Source organism: Ruditapes philippinarum, unplaced genomic scaffold, assembly GCF_026571515.1.
Source record: "Ruditapes philippinarum isolate M1 unplaced genomic scaffold, ASM2657151v2 ctg2295_1_1_1_1, whole genome shotgun sequence".
NCBI classification, from domain to species: Eukaryota; Metazoa; Mollusca; class Bivalvia; order Venerida; family Veneridae; genus Ruditapes; species Ruditapes philippinarum.
In genome coordinates this window covers 22,691-33,894 of record NW_026853400.1, presented here as the reverse complement: position 1 = coordinate 33,894, position 11,204 = coordinate 22,691, and the positions used below count along the sequence as shown (strand labels likewise).

General features: G+C 33.1%; 1 protein-coding gene across 1 annotated transcript; it reads left to right on the top strand.

Annotated features, from left to right (window-relative positions):
• Window positions 1-3,648: 3,648 nt before the first annotated feature.
• LOC132736777 (thiamine transporter 1-like) lies at window positions 3,649-8,033 on the top strand. The gene is made up of 3 exons (XM_060723995.1): window positions 3,649-4,653; window positions 7,229-7,421; window positions 7,889-8,033. Exons 1-3 carry the CDS (start codon window positions 3,705-3,707, stop codon window positions 8,031-8,033), a joined length of 1,287 nt encoding a protein of 428 aa, XP_060579978.1. The 5' UTR covers window positions 3,649-3,704.
• The last annotated feature ends 3,171 nt before the right edge of the window (window positions 8,034-11,204 follow it).

Genomic DNA, 11,204 nt, shown 5'->3' with positions numbered 1-11,204 from the left:
TGTTGCGCTGACTTTGTTTCAAAGATGTTAAAAAAAGTCATTAAGGGGTTTTAAAACATTGCAGTTGCTGTAATAGGCGCCTACAACAAAGTCAACTTAATAGGCATGTTACTGTAGGCTCCATATTATTTTAGACGTTATTATGCCGAAAAATGTCACGGTGCATTCTAACGTCTATTTTGTGCCGGGTTTAGGCGATATGATTTCATTCACCAACTAATGACTGAAATATTCTTCATTTCTAAATGAAATTGTTTCTGACGAGGTAGTTCCTTGAAATTGCAATTAAATGGTACCAAAATTATTTTTAATTGGCACGTATACCAAAATTACCATATCTTGGAGGTTTCTTAAGCTGTACAACAAGATGCAGAAGAAATTGTCGTTCAGCAAATGAAAATCGATCTTAAACAAAAATCACGTACAGGGCTCTGATGACTTTACTTTATTTCTGTTTCAAGCACTAAAACTTTTTTGATTTAATGAAAGTCTTGAATGTTTTTGCAAAATATCAAAAATTGAATGATATGCATGCAGTATTTTTTCTCCACATAGACATATAGACTTTATGAACATGGCAAACAACTAGCGCCAAATTATGTAGAAAGGAAAATCACAGACTTTTAAAAGTGCTTTCACAACGAATCTGGCTATAGAATTTTGGACCCAAAATTACAAAAAGAGTATAATCAGAAGAATAAAAACGCCCTGACCAACGCATATCCTGTGTGGTGCTCTTGCAACCTTGATTCTGTGACAGCAACCAAGTGACTTATATTGAGGGTGTGTTTGAAAGTTTTTCACTTCCTCAATAAAACAATGAATCGGAATAGGTAACAGTGAAGTCCTGAAATGATGGCTTCTTTTTTAAACAATCTAACCGTTCCTACTGGAATATAGAGCGTCTTATAGTTTGCCAACTCAAAGTTCCTCATATCGTTGTAAAGGTCAGCCTTGTTTATAAATTTTTCTTCCCAGTGTTTTTTTTTTAAACGAAATCGGGTCATAAGTAAGATGACATTGGATTGCTCGGTTTGAGTTTGTTTCCGAAAAAAAAGAAAAACGACAACAACAACAACAACACACTCACACACAACAAAACAACCATGTCGAGCGAAAATCTCCCGGACATTTTGCTTGGGTTCGGGCATTGCGTATTATATTGCTATAAATAAGACCTTCCAATTATAAATGTAAAAAAAGAACTTTAATGAAAGGATTTATGCAGATTAAACAGCGTACATTGCCAATGACCCATTTGATTTATGACAACAACATGCACTAAACAGTTAAACATTTATTTCAAGTACAAAACCACTAATAACCTGACTCCCCTCGCTAATATACCTGAATCCGTAGAGGGCAACAATTTATAATTGAATACAGTGTATCCGAATCTATCAGTGTATCTATTTTTAAAAAGAAATGTAATCAGTGCTGAATTATTTTGATTTGCGCGTAAGAGTAGCTTCCCCGTACTGCAACTTCCTGACTTCGTTATCATTTTATCTACTTTATGGTTTTACAAAAAAAATACAGGTCATATAAAGTGTTTTAATCAAACATAAGCTTATAGCCTGAGTTGCGATATATAGATTTATATAACAAACAACTAGAAGTTTAAAAATATATATGACCAGACATTTTGTTCTATAGAGCATTAATAGTGTCCTTGAATAATGTTAAAATGATTTGCCTGAGTGTATAAAATAAAACATAGTTATATATTCTGTATACCAGTCCTTATTTAAACGGTAATCCATTTTAAGAGACATTAACAATCTGTATATAATATTTATATTTTTAATTAAACAAAGACTTAACATTATCACAGTATTCTTTTTTATATGATTTTTCTAATAAAATATCCTATTTTCGCTAAATTAGATCAACGTCTAGTCTAATATTTTTATTTTCTAAGTCCATTGAAACATTAATTAAAAACTATGCCTTTTTCAATACTGAAAAAGTGTTAAAAATATTAATGAGATCCCGCATATTAAATGATAATTTAAATTATTTTATTCTTTAATGACGTGTACACAATGCACACGGTCACAAAGTACATACTCTTACATACAAATAAAATAAAAACGTCACGTAATCAATAAAATTTTCATCATTTCATACTAAAGTGTTTTTCAATGACACAAATACATTGTTATGTTTTTTATCAAAATTTTATCTTTTTCTAGATGAACTAAGAAGTATTATTGTCGACAGATGAAGGTTGTAAACTTTGCTATATAGTGTTTATCCAAAGAAAACCCCGCATTAATACGAAACAAATGTAAAGTAAAGATTGATAATACCGCAATAAAGTTTTTAGAATAATTTAAAACTAAAATATATTCATTTATGCCACAAAATGTCATCGCAATTCACATTTATCAAAGGCAAAAACAAAACAAAAACAAAAATAAAAAAATAAAATTAAATTAAAAAAAAAAAACATGCACTAAAACATGATTAATCAACGAACTATTTTTATGATAACGAAAACCTCTATGCAAATTTTGTTTCAATTAGACTTAAAATCTGAAATCTTGTTTAAGGTTTAACATATTTTCTATTTTCTATATGACTCTAGTGAACAAATCGTTGCGTTGTATGTGCCCAGCTGTTCCGCCTTTAGTTTGTCTTTTATAGAAATTATATTTTCTTACTTAAGGCCTTTTTGAAGGTCATGACTATTATTAGTTTATAATATAATATTTGTGAATACTGGCAGTCTTCTGTGCCCTCGCATTATGCTTTGTTTATATTATTTATTTATTTTTATTTATTTATTTTTATTTTTTATTACTTTTTTTGCGCGCACGTACGTGCATGTTTCTTTTCTTACACAGTCATCTAAAATGTCGTAAATGACGGTGCACTTGGTAAAAGAGACAGTTAAATAGTAGAGATAGACAGGGGGTAAATAAGGTCACTCAATTTTATCTTACTGAACGTGAAAATTGTGAAAAAAAGATGTTATTTAAATTTATCATCCTGATGTATTGCATTCCCTTAACAACATCACCTCCAAATTACTTTACATAGACTAAAATCGACAAAAAACAAAAACTGTTTGGTTTTTTTTGTATAAGCCGTTGGTGCATGACGTCCGACTAACCGTTTATTTTATAACCCTCGTACAAATCCTCTGAACATTTAAATAAATTCACAGTAAATATCATCAATAAAATGTATACAATTGCTGTTGTATCAAATTTAAACGTATCTAACAAATATAACAACCCTGTCTGTAAATCTAAATTTCAAAAATTATATATAAAAAATATGGTGTGGTAAAATACCCAAGGCCGAATGGTAACAGCTAACCTCATGACTCGAAAAACGACACCTGTCGGGGTACATGCAACTAAGGGAAATTAATTTTCGTCTGTTTCACTTCATTCAGACACCGAACATTACATGTCTTATACAAACACAATAATATACATGCATTGTATTAAGTGTGTGTATGCTATATTTGCTGCTATCATGACAATACATTTTTGTTATATCACGTGATAAGATAAAGGCATTTTAAACCGTAGTTTATCAAGTATATAACAATATCAGATAAAAGTATTTTATCTTACACTGTTATTATATATTTGAAATATTGACCAACTTCCTACTGTTGTGAAACGTAATATATTGATATAATCTGTGTGGTTTCAATTAATTTAATAGTTACATATCAATAAATCGTGATGGCGTGGAAACAATTGACAATCGGTCTCTCTACGTTATGCTTTGTTAAAGAAATGCGTCCATCAGAACCATTTCTTTCATTATATTTAGAAGAAAATAAAAATTTCACATTTGAGGATATACGGCAGGAGATATACCCATGGTGGACGTATTCATCTCTTGTTTGGATCATACCAGTGTTCCTGCTTGCAGACTTTTTTCGGTACAAACCCGTCATAATCGTTATAAATGCAGCTGCAGTTGGCTCATGGGCTCTCTTGTTGTGGGCTGAGGGTGAAGTTGCGATGAGATTTGCACAGGTTTTAAACGGTATTTTTACAGCTGGCGAACTAGTTTATTATTTCTATATTTTTATAGAAATACCTAAAGAACATCTAAAGAAAGTTTCGCTCTATTTTCGAGCCTCGACTATTTGTGGTAAACTATTTTCGTTTGTAACCACGCAATGTCTTTATTCATTTTGTGTAGCAGACCTTTATGGTCTGAACTGGTCTTCATTTATAGGTGTATGTGGTGCATTGTTCATATCCTTTCTTTTACCATGGACTAAACACTCAGAGATATTTCACAGAGTGTCATATTCAATACCAAAAGGACCAACACCATCTGACACCGCTGAGGTGGAGACTGATGTATCTGATCTTAATGATTCTGGATATCAAGATTATATGGAAAAAGATAATCTCATGATCTCTGGAGATAAGTTACATCACAGTTCAAATGAACCTGGTTATAGATATAAACTTTTATATATGTGGACGGGGTTGAAGTACGTTTACAGAAACGAAGGAGTGTTCGTTTGGTCAATTTGGTGGGCACTGGCTACATGCGGAAACTTTCGGATATATTACTACGTCCAAAACTACTGGGGTTCGATCATTGGTGATGACACCGAATGTCATGACCTTATATACAATGGAGCTGTGGAGGCAATATCATCACTGTTTGGTAAATAATTAATTCTTTACTTGTGATATTGAGGTGAAAAGAAGATTTTGGTTGAAATTGTCATTGTGTATTGAGTTTCATTTTAATTTTATTCTGATAATTTTTATGCTCAGTAATTTACCAGAGTATGTTTGTATATAGATTTTTTTAATGAGTTTATTTAAGGTCGCCGCCGGAAAGCCCATATGGGCGTCGGGCCATCCTAGAGCGTCCCGCCGAGATTTTTCGTCGATTTTTCCCAGCTTTATTGGTGGAGGAAGACCCCAGGTGCCCCTTTGGGCATTGTTTCAGGCACGAGCGGGCACCTGGGTAGAACCACCGACCTTCCGTAAGCCATGAAAGATTTCGACGCAAGTGAGGATCGAACCTACAGCGGTGAGGGACCTGTGATCTCAAGTCAGGGACATTAACCACTCGGCCACGGAGGCCCCGTTGTATATAGATTATGATCATCCTTATATTTCTAGTACGCTTCAATGAAAAAGCACTCTTATGTCACATTTGAAATAGTGATTTCAGATTCTGCCATTTAGTTATAGAATGGAAATTTGGAATTTTGTACGTTTGTTTATTTTTTTTCTGTCTATCAATATATTTCTTTTATTCCCTGTTTATTTATTGTAATGTTTCATAATCGAATTATTGTAGACATCTGCTTAATATATCTTTTTTACTGAGTCGATTATGTTTGTTGTTTTTTTTTTCGTACGTCGACAATTTAAATAAGCATTTAATTATTACTTTAATATGGAGTTTATTGGTACGTTTTAGGTTTATGATCCTCTTTTTAGCTCACCTGAGCTTTTAGGATCGGTGAATGTCCGTCGTCCGTCGTACGTCCACAATTGCTTGTGAACACTCTAGCGGTCGCATTTTTGCCACAAACATCATCAAACTTGGTCAGGATGCTTATCTAGTTGAAAGCTCGGACGAGTTCGAACATGGCTCATCTCGGATGAAAAAACTAGGTCACAAGAGCTAAAAATAGAAAAACCTTGTGAACACTCTAGAGGTCACATTTTTGACCCAATCATCATCAAACTTGGTCAGGATGTTTGTCTAGGTGATAGCTCGGATGAGTTCGGTCATCTCGGATGAAAAAGTAGGTCACAGGAGCTATCAATAGAAAAACCTTGTGAACACTCTAGTGGTCACATTTTTGAACCAATCATCATCAAACTTGGTCAGAATGTTTGTCTAGTCAATTGCTGGGATGAGTTCGAATATGGGTCATCTCTGATGAAAAACTAGGTCACAGGAGCTAAAAATAGAAAAACCTTGTGAACACTCTAGTGGTCACATTTTTGACCCAATCATCAGCATACTTTGTCAGGATGCTTGTTTAGATAATAGCTCAGATGAGTTCGAATATGGGTCATCTCGGATGAAAAACTAGGTCACCGGAGCTATAAATAGAAAAACCTTGTTTACACTCTAGCGGTCACATTTTTGCATCAATCATCATCAAACTTGGTCAGGATGCTTACATTGTATCTATTTGATAGCTTGAATGAGTTCGAACATGGGTCATCTCGGATGAAAAAGTAGGTCACCGGAGCTAAAAATAGAAAAACCTTGTTAACACTCTAGCGGTCACATTTTTGCATCAGTCATCATCAAACTTGGTCAAGATGTTTGTCTAGGTGTTAACTCGTATGAGTTTGAACATGGGTCATCTCGGATGAAAAAGTTGGTCACCGGAGCTAAAAATAGAAAAACCTTGTTAACACTCTAGCGGTCACATTTTTGCATCAGTCATCATCAAACTTGATCAAGATGCTTGTCTAGGTGATAGCTCGGATGAGTTCGAACATGGGTCATCTCGGATGAAAAACTAGGTCACAGGAGCTAAAAATAGAAAAACCTTGTTAACACTCTAGTGGTCACAATTTTGACTCAATTGTCATCAAACTTGGTCAGGAAACTTGTCTAGGTCATTGCTGGGAATAAATTAAACATGGGACATCTCGGATGAAAAACTAGGTCACAGGAGCTAAAAATAGAAAAATCTTGTTAACACTCTAGTGGCTACTGTTGTGATCCAAATATTCTGTTAATTGGTCTGAAAGTTTGTTTTGATGATTTCTAAGTCAAGATCGAACATGGGTCATCTTGGATGAAAAACTAGGTCACACCGCCCAAATATGGAAAAACCTTGTTAACATTCTAGTGGTCACATTTTCGACTCAATTATCATCAAACTTCGTCAGGATGCTTGTCTAGGTAATTGCTTGGATGAGTTCGAAATCACATGTGAAACTAGGTCACCATAGCTAAAAATAGAAAAATCTTGTTAACACTCTAGTTGCTACTGTTTTGATCCAAGTATCCTGGAAATTGGTCTGAAAGTTTGTTTTGATGATTTAGAGGTAAGTTTGAATATGTGTCACCTGGGTAAAATACTAGGTCGCACTGCTCAAATATGGATAATCCTTGTTAACACTGTAGTGGTCACATTTTTGACTCACCTGTCATGAGACTTGGTCAGAATGCTTGTCTAGGTAATTGTTTGGATGAGTTTGATAAGTCAGGTGAGCGATCTAATGCCATCATGGCCCTCTGGTTTATATTTCAGGTACTATTGCCATTTTCCTAACTTTGTGCGCACCGGTTAAATGGTCGACGCGATCAGAAATGGTAATGTCCGTCTTGTGTGCTTGTAATGCCGCTTTTCTGATTTTAATGATGGAGCATAAAAATATATGGCTAGCGTATGTTATGTACGTCTTGTTTCGGACATCACACATTATAATAGTAACCATAGCAACGTAAGTATTAGAGCATATTTCATATTCGGTGGCAGATGCAATGTTCCATTTCGTTTATCAAAATGATTGGTGGTATTTCAGATGTTAAAATACGCTTCTTCAAAATGTTTTAATGGTTGTATGAAAAATGGTGCTATTGTCACTTGTAAGTTAACACATTAGTTCATAAAAAGCTATATAGTTGTTTTTGATATAGTTGTTTTTGACATTATCCAATTTTAAAAGGCAATGTTGTAGAAAAGTAACCAAAGACTAGTTTTGTCATGGAAATCCAAAGGAGAGAAACTAAGGAGAAAAATATAGGTTATGTCTGTAAACTGAAATCTGATAGCTATCTTTGTTACTTAAGTGTTTGAAGCTAAAGTATGTAGTTCGAAAACGATAAGACAAATCTTAACTAAAACAAGTCAAACATTTGCATTGTATGCAGATTTCTCATTTTAAATGCATAATTATATATCTTTTAGTATACAGGTAACGCTGCATTTAGAAAGACAGTTGTATGCAGTAGTGTTTGGCTGTAATAAAGTTTTTGTCACTTCCCGAAAAAGAGGGCGGTGGTTACATTTTTGGTGGCTGAATAGAGCAGGGGAAATTTGGGCTTGGGGTTGAAAAAAACAGGGAAAAATATACGAAAACCCCAAAAATTTTAGTTACAAACGCATTAAATTTTTTGTTACAATCATACTTATCTTTTGGTTACATTTTGTTATTGCAATTTTTATGTCTTTACTGGATACATGCTAGAAAAAATAGAAACATGTGTGCTAAATGTTACTCTATGGATGCCATAGAAAACACGAACTTATCATGGAATGATAAATAGAAAAAGAAATAATATTTTTAATTGTGCGGTATATAGACGGTGCCATCCCGGCAGTTAATATGCTACATTAATGACTGAAGTCCCCTCATCCGTTCTGTCTTCAAGAAAATTATTTCCTTCAATATCTAGTTTTCTATATTTGTCATATGAAAGAGAGATAAATATTTTGCAACATTTTCAAAACATATATAGCATTTCTTGCACATATGGCTCTTGCTATACTTGAAAGCGCTTTATTTTCTTGATATGTAATAAAAGTGTGGCGCCAATTTGCTTATTGATAATATTAAAATTAGTATCAGTTGTTCGACAAAAAATATTTTGACATATTATTTAAGCGGTCACCGTTTTTTAATTCATAAATCCGCTTAAATTAAGTGCATCACTGTATTTATATAGAAATATAATTATTAAATATGGAATATAATCACAGAGATACGTTTAAACTTTGTATTACAACTCACTGAAAGACTATACAACTGGAGTAATGCTGACAATAGAGTAGCATCTTAGTTGAACCAACATTTAACGGATCTCGGCGTTCGATTTGAGTTCGTTCAACTGTCTGTGGAATGACTTGATTGGTACATTAATAATCGTCGTCTGTCGTCCGTCCGTCGTCAGGCGTCCGTCTTTATTTAGTTCGTTAATCATTTATTTCAATTATCAACAAACTTGGTCAAGATGTTTGTCCACGGCTTCGACCTTGGAGTTATAAACTGGGCCAAAAGATCCCAAAAATAACACTCCAGTGACTACTGTTCGGGTCCAAATATTCTGGACATTTGTCCGAAATGGTGTTCTGATGTTTTATGGGTCAACTGTGGTCAAAGATTAAGTCATACAGCCCAAAAATGTATAAAAAAAACTTATTAAACTCTAGCAATAATATTTCACTATCGTGTCATGGGTCAGAAAGGTTGTTTAGATAGCTTCTAGCTCGAGTTCGAATATTAATCATTTAGAGTAAAAAAAACCAAGTCACACAGCTAAACTGGAAAACAAAATACATGTTAACGCTCTATGAGCTATTGTTTCAGTCCAAATAGCCTGTAAATTTGTCAGAAGGGTGGTTATGATGAATTGTAGCTCAAATTTGAATATGGGTTACTAGTATTTTAGGTCAAAAACTAGATCAAATAGCCCAAATTATGGTAACACTCCTGGGGTAAAATGTTAGCCCACATATCCTGGAAATTGGCGAGAGAGGTAACTATGCAGTTTAAGCTCAACTTTGAATGTTCATTTGTGGTCAAAATTTAGGCCACAGATAACAAACATGGAAAAAATCTCGGCAACACTATAAATGTAATATTTCACATGTTACTTAGCGCTTTCTTGTTTAACATTACAAACGTTTCAATATATAGCGCTCACTTTGTGCCCAAAAAGCAGTAATCTTGTCAGCGAAGTTTACTTTGATATCTAAAACCCTTGTTAACATAAAATTTGCACTTTATCAGATGCAAATATGAACATTATGATACCAGTTTAAGATAAGGACAATATAATCTGATTGTCATTCATAGTTAACAATATTAAATGTTCCTTGTCATCAAGAGCCTTAAAAATCAAGTGAGTGAGATATGGGCCTTCGTGACCCTCTTGTTTAAAGTTATCATCATTCAATTGCTTTTCGTAATATCAAAGAGGATATATATTTTTACTTACAGTTTACTGTGTACGGGGTATACTTTGGTACTATCAGCGTCGTGTTTTTGTTTGCAAATATGATACGATGCTTCGGACAAAACAAAAACAACTATGATGACATTGATTCATCTGAAACACAACTGTGCAGCTATTCTCCCCTCTTACAAAACGTCCGATGAAGTTTTTAGAGAACTGTTCAAATTAAGTCAACCAATAACCTACATATACGAAGTAATATGAACAATACGTACATGTGTGATAAATTATTAGGAATATGTTGTGAACATTTTGTACTTTAATTGTAACTGAGAATGTTTTCATATTATGAAAGAAAGAAGAAATTTAAACGCGGATTTTTGTTTATATAAAAAAAGTGTCACACTTTATGCAGAAACAGTAGGAAAACTATTGTTTTGATTTGTATTAATAGACCTAATAGTTCAATGGACGACGAGACATGTAAAGAATAACCGTTTTGAATTCCGAGGTCATATTAAAGACAAACAACACCTTATTATTTTGATAACGATAACTCTGTCTTAAAGGAGATAAATTTCTTTCAGATTGAACAATGGTATTGCAAGTATAAATCTGTTCTGCATTATGTATTTGAAAGTCCCCTTATTATTCATAACCTCGACATGTGCATGGTCTATATGAAACATATCAGTTATAAAGGAAATCTTGATCTGTTAAAACTGGGACCTTGATCGAGTTGGTATGTTTGTCTTGCTTTCCTTTGATGATTTTAAATGATCATACAGCACAATTATGAATTACGTCTTCAATGTTTGTTGAATAATTATTAAGAACCTTGACCTTTATTTTTTCCCGAAGACTTTGAATTTCAATTTTTGACAATCGACCGTGCTTTTTTAAACTTAAAAGTTTTTCTACTACTTAAACGATGAAAGGGTATTGATTTTGTGATATTTATAATGTATAAAATCAGATACATCTATGCATTTTATTCCATTTTATTTTGTTACGGTCCGAGTATAATAGGGTAGATTACACTCGGAGCACCTCGTCGATTAGCGATTTATAGTAGTTCTACCTTTAAAATAAAGGGTGTAACAAAATGAATGTATAAATCTTTTGGAAAAATTAAAGATAGAAAATTGTTTGCTTGTATTGACATGTGTTACAATAACATAATATTATATGTTTTACATTTATTACTAATAATTAATTAATATTATTCTAATTAACATAACTAATATAAATAAATAAATAATTAAATAAATAAATAAATAATGATAATAATAATAATAATAATGATAATAAATCTGCACCCGACTCTA